This window comes from Furipterus horrens, unplaced genomic scaffold (genome assembly GCF_987537825.1).
Source record: "Furipterus horrens unplaced genomic scaffold, mFurHor1.1.pri manual_scaffold_12, whole genome shotgun sequence".
Classification (NCBI taxonomy): domain Eukaryota; kingdom Metazoa; phylum Chordata; class Mammalia; order Chiroptera; family Furipteridae; genus Furipterus; species Furipterus horrens.
The window spans coordinates 4104813-4119966 of NW_028327182.1; the positions used below are offsets into that span (position 1 = coordinate 4104813).

At 48.1% G+C, this 15154-nt stretch overlaps 1 protein-coding gene across 1 annotated transcript in view; it reads right to left on the reverse strand.

Annotated features, from left to right (window-relative positions):
- Positions 1–847: 847 nt before the first annotated feature.
- Positions 848–15154, reverse strand: part of LHFPL6 (LHFPL tetraspan subfamily member 6) — a 114302-nt gene continuing 99995 nt past the window's right edge. Inside the window, exons 3-4 of the mRNA XM_090258589.1 lie at positions 10214–10312; positions 848–991 (exon numbers count right to left, since the gene is read on the reverse strand). Of these exons, the coding sequence (XP_090114715.1) occupies positions 873–991; positions 10214–10312 (218 nt within the window). The 3' untranslated portion in view covers positions 848–872. The remainder of the gene's footprint in view (positions 992–10213; positions 10313–15154) is intronic.

Consider the following 15154-nt stretch of genomic DNA (forward strand, 5'->3'; position numbering starts at 1 on the left):
TACAAAGTGAATATTGGAATAAATGTGGTACATCACAGTATAATAACAGACAAAAAAGAATATCTAATGACTGGAAAATGGACAGAAATATGCCCCTTTACTTCATAAGAATATCATGGCAGAAGCTACTCAGAGTAATACGGCGTATTTTTGAATACTATTGAAATACAAAGGCTTCCCTCTAAAGGTCTGCATAAACACTGAAAACGTATTGCGTGCATAGTTTATGCACAATATACAAAATACTGATCGAGTGGCTTATTGGTCCGTGGATTAGCTTTAACATATGCTTTATAAAGTGACAATACAGTATTTTAAACGAATATTAGGAAGAACACGGAGGAGGGATGCACAGCTGACCCTCTTGTACAGTCTTGGCGACCATCGCTGTGTGTGCCCGTGGGCGCGTGCGTGACTGCGTGTGTGTCTACGTGCTCGTGTGCTTTCGGAAGCAGCATGGTCTGCGGGGAACGCCTGAGGGTTACCCCGCTTCCCAACATAATACTGTTTCTACCAGCCCTTTTTGATGCTCTGAGTCCTTATCATAAAAAAAAAAAAAAAATCCCAAACCTTTGTTTGCATATATAGATTTGTTTTGCCTGCATCTATGTTCTACAGTAACAACGCTCTGTGGAACAGAGACGCCTGACGCCCCTACAATATTGTCAGCCTTTGGTCCATTTTCTCCCCAGCACCCCGCGCTCCCGTTTCCTTTACCAAGGCTGGCACAGCCCTTCCCCGTCAGGCAGCGACTCTGCCGTCTCTGGGTTGCTTTCCAGCAGCGCTGCAGGAATGAGAACCACGGGTCCGCCTTCGGAGCGCGGCTGGCTGCGCCGGTGCTCTGCGCCCCGGTGGCGCCGGGTGGCTCCGTCTCAGTACGGGTACTGCTTCTGCTTCTTGCCGGAGAAGCAGGCCAGCCACGTGCACAGAAGGACGGCGGCGGCGGCCCCGGCCCCGGTGCAGCAGTACGCCCAGCCGATTTCACACGTCCCTGGAGACGCGCGAGGGGGAGAGAAAGCGGGGAGGCGTTAGGAGGGTTTGGTAGGAGGCTCTGCTGCTTCTCCTAGTGCTCCTGGTGCGGAGAAGGAAAGGGACACACGCACTCTAAGGGTGGCGCGCTCAACCGAATGGGATGAAAACCCGGGAAGAAAGCCGGGATGCTTCTGTGCAGTTCAGAAGGACCTCAAGTCCTCTGCCTGCTGCTCCAATGGCCAAAAGCCTAGGGGTGAAAAGCAAGGATGGCAGTAATCAGGAGAGGAGAGAGGAAGCTATCAATTCTAATTTAAATCACCCAAACTGTATGCACAATGAGGTACCTTCGGGAAGAGTGAAGAACAGGCCCAGCCCTTCTGACGGAGATCCACGGAAGGGTAATGCTGGAGTGGCCGCTGCTGTTTACCTGCAGCTGCTGAACGGCTCACACAGACTGAAGCGGGCAAGAGAAGCGCCCAGGCTCTCCTGGGGTCAACACTCACCCCTAAACTAAAGCAGCAGGAAAACGAGGGCATCACAACAAGGGTCCACACGGGCGGGTGTTGGACCTCTCAGAGCTGGATTAGCACTAGCAGTAACAACAACACCCACTATGCTTAAAATACCTCTAGTGACGGAAAACAGGGGCAGTTCTCTTAATTTCAGAGACAGCAGACTTCCAAGCAGGGAGTTATCAGGAATAACAAAGGGCATTAATAATGATAAATGAGTCCATTCTTCCAGAAGACATAATAATCCGTAATGGGTGTGTGCCCAAGAATAAAGCATCAAATGACATGAGTCAAAACCTGACGGATTTCAAGGAGAAATAGATGGATTCGTTATCAGAGTTGGAGATGTCAGCATCTCTCTCTCAGAAACGGACAGGTCCAGCGGGCAGGAAATGCCTGCGGAGATACAGTTGAACTCAACGACACCATAATCAATTAAATGTGATTTACATCTATAGCCTACATCCCACAACAGCAGAAAACACATTCTTCTCAAGGAAGATGAAACATTCGCTCAGCTTCTGGGTCATAAGACAGAACTTTACCCTCTAATGGATTCTCCAAAATCCAATCTCCTTCCAATGGCCTTGAATGAGCTGGCGCCTGCCTTCCGCCAAGGCCTGGTAAGGACCTTCCCTCCCTCTTGCCTTTCTCCGGCTGCACTGGCTGCCTTCTCTGGATCACATCGGGCTTGTGGCTTCCACCCAGAAGGCTCTGCTTCCAGGTCACTAGAGATCTGGCTCCTTCTCAAGTGACACCTCTACAGGGGTACTGCCCACGCACACCTGCTTCATCATTCATTCTGGCCTTCATTTCACTTGATTGCCTGTGTGGCACTTAACCATGCTTTGTAAATCCCGTGTGTGTGTGTGTGTGTGTGTGTGATTTCAGCGTCAGTTAGAGGGGATCTTTGCATATTTTGTCCTCTACTGTTCCCCTACAACAGTGCCTGGCTCATGATAGGGATTCAACCAGTAAATGTTGAGTGAAAAGCGAGGAAAAAGAAAAATAGAAAGAAAGGAAGCAGAGTGGGCAGATAGCCAGTCCCTGACAAATAGAGTAATTCTGGAATGTTGCTTTAAGAGTTGCTCTGATCCTGTTTGGAACTGAACTTTTGGGGAGCAGCACCCATGCATTTATAGGCTCCTGCGGGACGTGTTCAGGGGAACAGAATGGCAGATCCTGAAAGGTCGCCTCTCTATCTCAGGTATGGCCTCCTTGGAACAATGGCCTCCATTAATACTGATAGATGGGGTAAGAATTTTTCAAGGGTAACACAATCCCCTTCATGGACCAGATTTGCTGATAACCACAGACTCATGTGGCCGTGACTCTCAGGAATATAGTTATTCTCCATTTTGAATTATTCTTTAACTGGATTAAATAAATGCAGTATGAAGAATTAATAGGCAGCTAAGAGACAGCAAATGGTTTGGAAACGTTCGAAAAGTCAGCAAAATCTGTGGTCGGTACGTTTAGCGCAGGACGCCATCGGCCATCCATAAGGCATTGACCAGCAAACAGCCCCATGACGTAATGTGAAAAGCGGAGTACATAATTCTTTATTACTGAGGGCACACTTGTCTGACAAAAAGGAGCTGGTGAGCCTAATAGGCTGAGGGTAGTTTAGTGACAGTCACCACACGTATTGAATAAGGACGGAAAAAGAAGCTATTAAAGAGTTGACTGCCGGGTGACTGAGGAGAGCAGTGAGCAGAATATTTTTTCTCCATGGAAGTCAATAAAATAGCAGTTTCAACCTCAGGAGCTTTTACCTGCCAGGGGAACGGTAGCAGACAGGATATCTGTTCTACTCAATTCCTTCGGATCCCTTTGCTGGTTCTGGGCTCTTATTCCTCAGCTTCTGCTTGGGCTCTGCCCCTGCCCGCTATACGCAGGTGCCAACCCTGCCAGAGGACCTGCGGGGATCAGAGCCACTTGGCCCCAGTGTTCAGGGAGCTGACGTGCCCCTGGCATGACCTGCCGCCGATGGTGGACGGGAGCATCCCTGAAAACATACCCTTACTTAGTTCTTACCCCTTTCCTGCCTGGCTTTCCCACTTCCTTACTGGTTTTTCCTTGGCCCACTTCCTTGAGTACTTCAACGTGAGTCCTCATTTCAGGATCTGCTCTGGGGCACCGCAATGTAAGACAAGAGCAAATGAACAAAATCTTCCTTGCTTTTCTGGATCGTAGGAAGGGTCTGTGAGGTTGCCTCCAGTGTCAGAGGCTGAACCCCCCCACCCCACCCACCCAGCCACACTCTGCCATTCCCTGAAGGTCCCAGAGCAAGACTACAACCCTCAGCACCAGCTGCCACCCATTCTCCCTGAACTACCCTACTCTTGGGGAGTAGCCCACTCCTTGACTTCTTAAGTGTGTTTGCGTCCTTTTGAATCATTGTTACGTTTCTGGAGATTTTCCTGTTTGCGTCATAAACCATGTAGTCAAATCATCAGACCCACCGTTTGTCAAGTGAAAAGCAGAAAGAATAACACCTGAAACAAAGGTAATTAAAAAAGAGACCGTAGTGGAAGAAAGTATTTCAGGATGCCACAAAATGTTGCCACTCATTACACATATATGCAAGTTTGTGTGTGTGTGTGATTTATACATTTTGTGGTTTAAATCCAGCTGCTGACTGAGGTCCAAAGTGAGCAATTAATGTTCAGCGTGATTAAAAAAACATTTCTCTAGTGGGAAGGGAAAAATCTTTTGTACACTTAAATACCGTGGCCAAAGCCCAATAGGCCTCTCTCCTCTGGATTAAATTCCCTCGTGCCCCCTCATAGGCAGACCATCCCGTCTGCATAGGCATTAGACCCAAGAACAAAAATAATCTATCATGGGACTAATTCCGTTTGTTCTTTTGTGCAGTGACTGAACAAAGCTGTCTCTAGTCAAAAAGAAAGCGGTTTTAAACCTTTGACCTAAAACATACAAAAGCTTTAATTCAAACATATAATGGAAGTAGTTAAAAGGATCCCTTGTGGGTCTGAGAAGAGACGAGAACACCAAACTTGGTGGGCAAAAAAAAAAAAAAAAAAAAAAAAAAAAAACAAACCAACTAAAACGAAAACCAGACGAGAAAGGGCTGAGGGCGGAAAGCGTGAGGAGCACGGCTCTGTCTGTGTTCACGACTGGGAGCCAATGCACATGGCTTCTCAGGGTCGTTCTGCACAGTTTCAGGATGTATCCTGTGGACCCCCAGACAGGTGCTCCAGGGAGTGCTGCCCGCGAGCAGAAGTCGGTAACGAGCCCCAGGAAGAGCCAAAGAAGGCTTCCGTGGAATGGCAGAACCCCCCAAAGACTAAGCGCCAAGTCTGGGCACACAGTGCCCCAGAAGAAGGGGTGGCCAGCCTCCAGCCTCCTCCGTTTTCAAACCAGCAGCCCCGTGGGCCGGAGAGGTCCAGCCCCTCTCCTGCAGAACCACAGCTCCTGATTCTACTGTGCTGGCTGGGCGCTATCTTTCCACCTCTCCCGCGCCTTCACTCCCAGGTGTGGGAGACTGTACTCTCCTGGAAGTTCAGTAGCTTGTCCCCAAAACACACAGTGTGCCTCAAAGCACTGGAGCCACACCTCTTCAAAAAAAAGAGCAGAGGTAAGAGTCCCGACTTTCTTTGCTTGCCTTATTGCTCCGCAGAGATAACCAGGAGGTGAAGAATCTCAACATAAAATGCGGCCGTGACCATTGTTAAGGACTAACCCATTCAAGCTGCAGTGGCGTTAGCTGGGGGGTTCGGCTGCTACACATACCCAGGCTGGTCAGCGGGGGCAGGGATGGACTCTCTGCAAAAGATACGTATCTGCAAGGAGCGCATAACAGCGCTGTCTAAGGAGATCTATCACAGTGAATTCTGATAAGAAAGTAAATATCACCCTTTTAAATTTTATTCAGCGCAGCTGCCTTCATTCTGCAGCTGGAGCAGACGTGAGCAGGGGTCTCCCCAAGGGAGGACATGGTGGGCATTGGCTGGCTGGGCCAGAACCATATTCAGTTTTAGGTTTCAGGGGGAAAATCTTCCTGAATTATAAATTCTTTTAATTCTATTCAATGGTATAAATTTCTCTGCTGGATTGTCCTCAAAACTCTTGCTAAAGAATTATAGCTTTAATTTCCTTGGTCGTGTCTCTCTTGCCCACACAGAAACGTTCTAGCTCCACCTGTAGGATAAGCAGCTGAGAAATGAAGAAGAGTTATACCCAAGTCCTGTTCCTGTCTCCCAGGGAAGGGTGCCAGCCATCATCGTCAGCCTGGGGATTGCCCGGGGTGCTTCCATTTTGCTCAGCTGCTCAAATTCATCAAAGGGAAGGACACCCAGATTAGTAGCTGGATGTGACATCCGGTTCAGTCTCACTGAGCCCAAATGATACATCAGGGAGAAAAGACAGCGCTGTTTATTATTATTACTATTAATACTTTCTGGAATTGTAGTAAGTTCCAATATCAGATGTAGGTATAGACAGTGGGCATTTTTTTTTTTTTTTTAAGTTTTGAGCATACGAAGATTTTAACTGCGACTTTATGTTTGTTATCTTCTGCAAATGGAAAACCATAAAGCAGAAATAAAGTCCAGAAAAAGCAATGTACAGTAAGAGAAAAAAAAATCCCATTTCTTTCATTCATAATTCTTTACTTGAAAGATGTCAAATAAGGTCTATAGGTTAGCTAAAACTATCATTTCAATTATAATGTCTTAATTTTGGGAACTGCACTGCTATGTAAAATAATATTAGTTTAAGAAATTATTCCCTTAACTACCTATGGTTGGAGGGACGCTGTCTGAGAGAGGGGACAGAGCAGGAGGCAGGGAGGGAAGACAATGGAGGTATGAAATGTAACACTAAGGTAATCTGGGAAGAGGACACGGGAATTCTTTGTACTATTTTTGCAACTTTTCTATAAATCTGAAACTAGTTTGAATCAAAGTTAAACAAATATAAAAAATTTATATAGGAACCTATGTACCTGTGCACAGATGCATATTCGCATGCATACACACGTATATGACATCAGTGGGCAGGCTTTGTACGTGTAAGTGTAAAGAACAAGAACGCAATGATCTGTCGGCTGTACTGCCCTGTAAAGTGAGAAACCTGCACATGGCAATTTTTATGGTGTGGTTCTCCTCGTGCGAATATTCGGTCACCTCCTCCACGCTGCTCGTTGCTCTGCGGAGTCTGGCACACAGCAGGTGCTCCAAGGCGGTCCCTGCTTCTGGCCACGGCCCCTCCCCACCCGCCACAGCCAACCACACAGTGGCACGGACAGCCTGCAGATGAAATCCACCCCAGTAAAGACGACATGCAGGCAGGAATCATAAAATCATGCACACTGGTAAGTGAGGAGGGTACGTGTGCAGGCCGAGTGTCCCCAAGTGGACAGGAGACGGAGCCCCCTCTCCTCCAGGATGCCCCCCACAGGCCACAGGGCAGGACCAGGCACAGAGGCCACGTTTCCCTCCACACCGTGGCCCGGCCCTGCCGAGACCAAGGGGTCACGTGCTCCCCTGAAGCGAAGGGCTTTTCCCAGCGGATGCACAGAAAGGTTTCGCACGGGCCAAGTCTGTGCTCCCTAAGAGGAAGGCTCCTGGGTGTGCACACGCACGTAAAGCTGTTTCCAGGCAGCTCCAGCTGTGCGTGCGTGCAGCAGGACGGGAAGGCAGAGGGACACAGAACTGGGGTCACAATAAAGGCACCGAGGCTTCTTCGCTTCACCACTGGCTGGGCTGGGCTTCCTCTGCCCGTGGGAACTTCCTAGGATCATTTGGTGTCACGTTCCAGAGTGTTCCTTTGGGTCCCCCTGTGCTCCCTCAGTTTGTTCAGCTTCCCTCCGTTGTCCTCTGGCTCTAGCACTTACCTGCTTTGGTAAATAAAGTTTTATGGGGACACAGTCATATCCCATTCATACATGAAGCGCCTTTCACGTTACAGCTGCAGAGCTGAGTGGTGAAAGTAGACAATATATGGTTCCCACGGCTGACAGTATCCACTGATCTGTCTCTTACAGAGACGTCTGCTCGCCTGTGACTCAGACTCACCAACCAGGGTGGCAAAGGACTGGCAAGGCAACCACAGTGCCCCCTGCGATGCCCCACGTCCTCCTTTCGAACAGACTTCCCGTGTGTGTTCTCTTCCCAGATATCTGCCTCCCCTGCTAGGCCTCAGGTTCCCCGAGGGCAGCGAGCAGTGCCTTTTGCAATGCCTTGCTGGTGCCGTACCCCAAACCCTAGCCCAGGCCCGGCACAGTGGCAGCGCCCTGTGCACACCCGTCGGCTGAGTCAGTGAATGAGTGAGCTCCTTAGATAACCTTTCCCGTGGGAACAGAAGCAGGGACTTCTCTCAGGAGATGGTGGGAAGAGAGTAACATTTCCGTACGTCATGCCAAGGACGGGACCCACCGTCCACAATGAGGAGGACATGAGCCTTCATCACATTAACACTGCCCCGCCTTTGGGGGGAAGGTGTGCCCAGACATCAGCAAGCAGGGGCTGTGCCCCTGACCATGGTCCCCGAGAGCCCCCCTGACTGAGAACGCTCACCCTCACGTGCAGGCTGGGGCCCCCGCCCTCAAGCTTGCTCCATAATCTGCGACTTCGCTCATTCGCTGAAGTTCAGCCTCCATCGGTGTTCAAGGGAACAGTAACAAGTTCTTAGAGAAAATAAACTGAACCGTCCGGCAGTTTGCATCTTCTTTCTCAAGTCTAGACAAGAGAGTCTGCAAATATAATAGGAACCCGAGAAGGCAAACTTGAGACCCTCAAAAGACTCATTCAGGGAGTCCAGGAACTCCTTCTATCTGTCCCTGACGCCAACTTTTATTTTCCTCATTGTGCAGCCTCAGAGAAACTTAAAACTAGAAAGGCACAGCTTCAAATGACACCACAGTTTTTAAATGGCGAAAAGGGCTTCCGTGCGTTTACTGACCTCTAAGGTAGTATGACCACTAGCAAAGAGGCCAGAGTTGTTTCTTTTTTTTTTAAGTGTAAGTTTGACATTTTTCCATTCACGTTTTAAAATCCACCATGCGGAGAAGACGCAGAACACTGGGGTGCGGTGATGAGCGCAAGGAACAAGGCCTGAGCTTCATCCTAGCCTGCTAATGGGTGCAGGGACACACAGTGACAGGAGAGAGTGGCAGAGCCACGTTCTAGTCGAGCCAGGAAAGACTCGCACACCAGAAAAAGGAAAAGGCCAAACACGATGCTAAACTCTCTCGCCTGGACAAGCCCGCTTTCCAAAAACAAACACCGTCCAAAGCACCGACCATCAGCTCTGGGCGGGCCTGTCCCCTTCCTGTCTGTGTATGGCAAGCACACAGGGGTCCAGACCTAGGACAGCCCCGTCCTCAAGGAGGGCAGAGTGGGCAGCGGGGACCCTCTGAGTTTCTCTGTTCACGTGACTCAGGTGGCAGGGAGAGGCCAATGAAAATGCCTTCATTTCCGATTCACAGACCTTGACACGGTGTCACATCTGCCCATTCTTCTTGGCATCTAATAGAAAAAACATTTTGCATAGACGTTCCAACATAAACGTAATTTTAAATGATTTGGGATATGGTAGGACCGCCGTTAGACCAATTCCCTCAAGTAGTTTCTTCTAAGAGTTGTATGTTTTTTTAAGTGTAACTTCGACATTTTTCCATCCACGTTTTAAAATCCTCTAAGAGTGAAATATTTCATGTGAGAAGTGGACGTTTAAGTGAGTCACTCACTACCCACTAACCGTCAAAAACAGTGCGTCTACCCACCTATCAGGGGAAAGTATACTTGTGAGCATCTGGCAGTGTGTCTTACGGGTTCACAGCCTTTGGTCGAGTTACACCGATTCGAGACAAACATCCTGAGAAAGCAATTCAATTAGGGAAACCTTGTACTCATTAAACTACTCATTAGACTATGTCTTTAAATAACAGACACTGGAATAGAAAGAAACAAGGACGTAGTTACATAAATGCAGGTTTACCGACCAAGTGAAACATTAACCCATCATTACAACTAATAATGGGGACGACCATGAAGCAGGCAAGAAAAGAAAACCTTACAGATTGCTAAGCAGAATGCACTCCATCTACAGGTGAGAAATACCTGAAACTTCCTGACGAGCCCACGGAAGCACTCCTGAGCCTCTCATCGGTGCGTGAATGCCTTCTCCCCTGTTTCCCCCTGGTCCTCTGCTGAGCCTTCCCCACCCTTCCCTGTGCCTTAGCTACACCGCCAGCCTTGCCTGCAAGGTGCTTCTGCCTCCTGACAGGTAATCCACACACATCACTCCCTTCAACACCCAGTTTGATTCTTACCCCCTTTCATCAAGCTGTCTATTGCCGGGAGTGAAATTGCTATAGATCCCTTAGTCCCTGTCATTTCCTTGATGGTCTTGTTGGTCGTATCTTCTTGGGTAGAGCGTGGATTCCGTGGACAGTTATTTTTAGCATTTGCAATGGATCATAATTATACGATCTTGCATGAATTAATCAATAAATAGAAACACCTCAGAGCAAGAGTCATTCCTTTTTTCTGTAGCTACAACATTTCCCATAGTTCAGGCGAACAGAGGATCCAGGGATCACCACTAAACAGAAGGGTGAACGGACGTCTGGGTGTTGTTACACACGTCTCCGGCTGCATCACTAGGTGTACTTTGCTTCCCCGTGTTTTCCACTTCCTGTTCCTGTGAGAGATCAGGGAGGTTCTTTTCTAAAAGCAGTGGCCTCTAGGGACAGAACTTACCCAGGTCAAACTGGCCGGAGATGTAGCCACAAGTCTGCTGGACTTCCTCGCTGTCCCAGCCCAGGGGGTAGAGGGCGCAGCCCGCACCGATCAGCAAGCCTGCGGGGAGAGAAGAGGGCGATGTGAGCACTGCCCCTCCGTGTCCCTACATGAAGGGAGCAGGAAGGAAATCGATATGAGCACGCCAATCAAGGAGCATCGTGTCCGCTTTTTAGAAAGCCATCCAAAGCTGGATTCCAAGAACAAGTCTGAGTTTGCTTAAAAGGAAAAAAGGAAAAAAAAAAACAAAACAAAAGAAACCTTGACAGTCAGCGTAGTTTGGGGTCCACCTTTGCCTTTTAAAGATGTAAAGCCTTGCTTTAGGAAATACGATCCTGTCTAGGAAATACAATCCAGGAGCCCCTTCAATTACTCTTGTAAAAAGCCATGCAATTCTATCATCAATCCAGGTTATGTAATTCAAGAGCAAGCGAAAGTGCCTCATAGGTTATGATTCCCCATTCATTTGGTTGTTTTTCCAGCTTAAGAATTGAAATAGAATGTCTCAGCACCATCAAGTGTCACCAGGGCAGCGAGAACGCAGAGATTTCCGTGAGAACACAGAGATTTCCGTGGGTCATGTCGGCACGGTGGTTGAACCTGTGAACTGCACCCCGTTCCAATGCTGCACTGAGGAGTTGGGAGTCGAGGAGCACCCCCCTGTCTCACAAATCCTCTAGAAGACAAATGCTGGGGCAAACTAAGTCCCCCTTGCAGCCCAAACCAGCAGGTTCGAGGACTCCGCAGGAGAAGGAGGTGCTTTGGCTTTGGTGTAAGTTATCCTGGCGGCACAGGCTGAGCTGATAGCTTCCCCGTGTTAGAACCATATGGTTTCAGAAGAAGCTAAAGGAGCCCAAGGTGCCGCCATGTGAGCCTGAGGGCTGATGTCAGAGTGACGCCTTGTCACACCCACCTGCAAGTGTCCCCATCGGCAGTGAGTCCCACAGTGCGCCGGGCCCGCAGGACCAAGGCCCACAGAGTGGAATCGGCGCGAACCCATCCTTGCCCGAGGGACCACGGGTCACAAGGGCTAAGTGAGGGAGCCCCTCAGTGAGCAAATCCATTACTATGGTCATGCACAGGCAGGATGGCAGGGCCTCAAGTGCACCTAGAGGAGGCTTCCCATATTTCTGCAGGGAGCAATGCCTTCGGGCTTTCTTCCCACTCCGGTTTTTCTCCGCCCTACCCCTTGTGGGTGACGTGAGCAGTTGTCACCTAGACGGTCTGTTTCCTCACAGGCGTTTAAGGACAAGCTGCTCCCCCTCCCCCCCACCCCCACCCTGACCCCCACCCCCAGTCTCTATGCTGAGCAGCGTGCAGAGCCCTCTGCTGTGAACTGGCCGAATTTCCCACACCCGTGCCTCAACCTCCAGGTGTCCCTCAGTCCAATCGTCACAACTGCAAAGCACTCATCCCAGGATGTCCTATGTATAAACGTGAAGTGTGCTGAGATGAAAGAGTAATTTCTTATTTTTTTATTTTTTAAAGATTTTACTTATTCTTAGAGAGAGGGGAAGGAGGGGAGAAAGAGAAGGCGAGAAACATGGAGGGTTGCCTCTCATGCGCACCACAGCTGGGGACCAAACCTGCAACCCAGGCCTGTGCCCCAACCAAGAACCAAGCTGGCAACCTTTAGCTTTGTGGGATGACACCCAGCCGGCTGAGCCACATCAGTCAGGGCCGAGGTCATTAGAGAGCAGCAGGAGGAGGTTCTGCAGACCCAGCAAATGTCCCAGCGACTGGTTTTCTTAGCTGCCCCCCGCCCCAGCGCCACGATAGAATTTATGGCATTTTAATGATAAGCCAGGTTTATCCACCGTCAAGGAAAGAGATAATTAATGAGGATGCGAATGTTCGTGTAAACTGAATTCCATGAACGTTGAATAAGTAATGTGACATCATTTCCATGATGCTCACTTCTTGAATTAATAAGGAACACCAGTTTTGAGAGCGTGTGAGCAGCTTTTTTAATGCAGAAAGAGCAGACCAGAAAACGTTCAAGTGGAAAAATATGAAAACACTAACATTTAAACCACCCTTTTCTCTTTATCTGATAGGCAAATAAGTGATAAACAGTCTCACTTGCTAATGTTCTTTTCAGAAAAACATGCGTCGTGTATTCACGAAAGCACCTGCTTTGGTCTAATACAATGCCAGCACTCTGGGGAATGAATAGAGAGGAATGAATAAATGTCATTATGTGGAGCAAGGTGGCCTGTGGCTGTCTACGTGGTAGAACACCTGGCACTCGGGGTGCCTCTGTACAATATTGGGCTGTCTTGGTGACACTGAACTATAGGTTCAACCATATAAATGAGGGACAATTTCATACTCAGGAAATTTATATTACATGTATGATTTTTAAAAATGTCTGATGTAACTATGCTCACATTTAAAATAGTGTTCAGTGGAGGACAACTGCCTTACCTGGATTTTTATATTGATATTTATGTAATCTTTGTTGTATCATCTGCTCATGTTGGCTCAGAGCAAAGAGAGCGCAGATTCCAAAGGTTTGAGAGACATTTCTGGGAGAAAAGTGTGTGCTGCAAATTGACCGGGCTAACCGGCTGTCACAATTATTAGGTTGTGTAGGTAAACATCAGAGGTCTCCCCAGCCCCCGTGTGGTGTGTTAAAGTGAAAACAAATCACAGAATGAATTCAGCCAAATATACCACAAATGTTTATTAGCAAGCTGGCATAAAGAGTAGGCAGAGGACCAGTTCCGTTAGCTCGGAAAAATCCCCCCCTCCACCCAACTCCGTCAGACAGTCGTTCTAAAAAGTACTTTTGACACAGGAGAAGTACAACAGCTATTCAGATGGTGGGATCAGGGACATGTCAGGTCAGATCGGGCAGTACAGTATTCCCTCACTTATCGCAGGTATTACGTTCTAGACCCCCCGCGATATGTGAAAATCCGCGAATTAGGAACCTTATATTTATTTTAGTATTTACTGTACAGTCCTGCAAAATCCCGCAATATAGCAAAAAAAATCCGCAATAAATAATTAAATATAATATTTTTTAAAATCCCGCGATACAGTGAGGCCCCAATAAGTGAACCGCAATACAGAGAGGGGCTGCTGTATCTTCTGTTTAATGGAGTGGGAGAGGGGGTAGGACTAAAGACAGTTCCAGACCTACATTGCCCAGTGCAGTAACCACAAACTCCACGTAGGTATTTAAACTTAAATTAAAATGAATTAAAGTGAAGTAAAACTAAAAATTCAATTCTTCAGTTGCATGGGCCTCATATTCAAGTGCCTCCTATAAATATAGACCATCTTCATAATTGCATGAAGTGCTATTGGAGAGGTCTGTTCTAAACCTAAAACGCCACTTCAAAAGGATGCGGGGCGGGCCCGATTCCCACACCCTGTGCCGGATACTGCTTGTTAACCATCAAAATCATCCCTGCTCGCTTAGAGTCTCCCTTTCCAGGGTGGAGCTCGAGGCCAGGAAACGACATTTCAAAAACTCTTCTCTTAAGAGGAATTCTGGCTCATATTCTGTCGTTGAGAAGCCTTCCAGTGGGATTTAGCAAGTAAGAGAGGGATGAGCCGCACTCCCTGGGCAGCTGGAGGAGTGACTCTGCCAATGGCTCCCTGGCTGCCCTCAGGGTGTCCGGAAGGCAAATCAGCAGCTGTAGCTTCTTTCCATCCTTGCTCTTCCTGAACTCCGGCATTCCCCTCTGAACTTCACTTCCCCTGACCTTCTCACAGGTCTCTGGAACTTTATATGCCTGGACTACATCCCTGCTACTTGAAATATCTCAAGTGGTTCCCTTTTCCTGGCTAGACCCTGCCTGGTCCATGTCCTGCTTGTCCCAGGGCAGAGGGGCTGATACACATCTGTCTGTCCTCCTCTATTACTTGAACATCATCCATTTTCTCAAAGTGGCCTCTAAGGGGACTTATGCTAATTATTAAACCCAGGGGTAAGTTTGGATAGTAGCATTAGAAAGCTTTCTGTTGACTGCCTCTGGTTGCGGTCTCTGGTTAGGGAGCTTATGCTACTTACCTTTTCCTGGAATGTGGATTTCAGGAGAGGTACTTCAAATGTTAACTGGCCTGAGCTTGGAGTCCGCTAGCAGTTTACTGGCTATACTACAGGATTAATATTATAAAATTAGAGAAGATGAAACGCAAAAGTGAAAACATCTTTCTAACGGAGAAAAATCTGCCATCAGTCGGCGGTAGCAGTGTTAACTCTTAGACCATATTGTAGAAATCAATATTTAATGGAAGCATGGTTTGAAAATCCCTGAATTAGCTACTGCTTAGATACTACACTTGAGGCTAAAAAGGGGGAGACATACTAAATCTGACCAGCTCAGGGGAGACCCCCATGATAGGCCTTATGAACTCGGAGACAGAAAGTAACCGCACAGGGTCTGAATGTAAACATTCTTAACACAAAGCAAGTCACGGAGGGCAGTCAGGTCCTAGGCCTGCAGCTTCCTTGACAAAGGTCAGTCTTTACCTTTGAAACTGTCTGTTGCCTTTGTGCATCTAAGATAACATACCTTTAAAAGGTCAGTTTCTTTCCCAGACCCCGGGAAGGTACAACCGCCAGCAGGAGCCCTGCTGTTACCTTATTCCCCGCATCCCGCCTCTGGGTGCTGTAACCGCTCACTGCCCTGTGCCCGCCGGTGAAAACAAGTCTGCGCTTCTCCATTTTGCTCTTTATCCAACCCCAGAGAGTTCCCCGCTCTGCTTCCTCCCGCCCCCTTCAGCTCCCACCAGTGGGTGTCACGTAACCCTCCTCACGTCTCCTCTTTTGATTCTAATGCATAAAATAAGCTGCAAAACATCCGTTCTCTGGAGCGTTTTTTCAATCTGTTGAGAGTTGGTGTCCTGGCAGTTGTCATCAGTTTGGCTCAGATAAACTCTTATTGT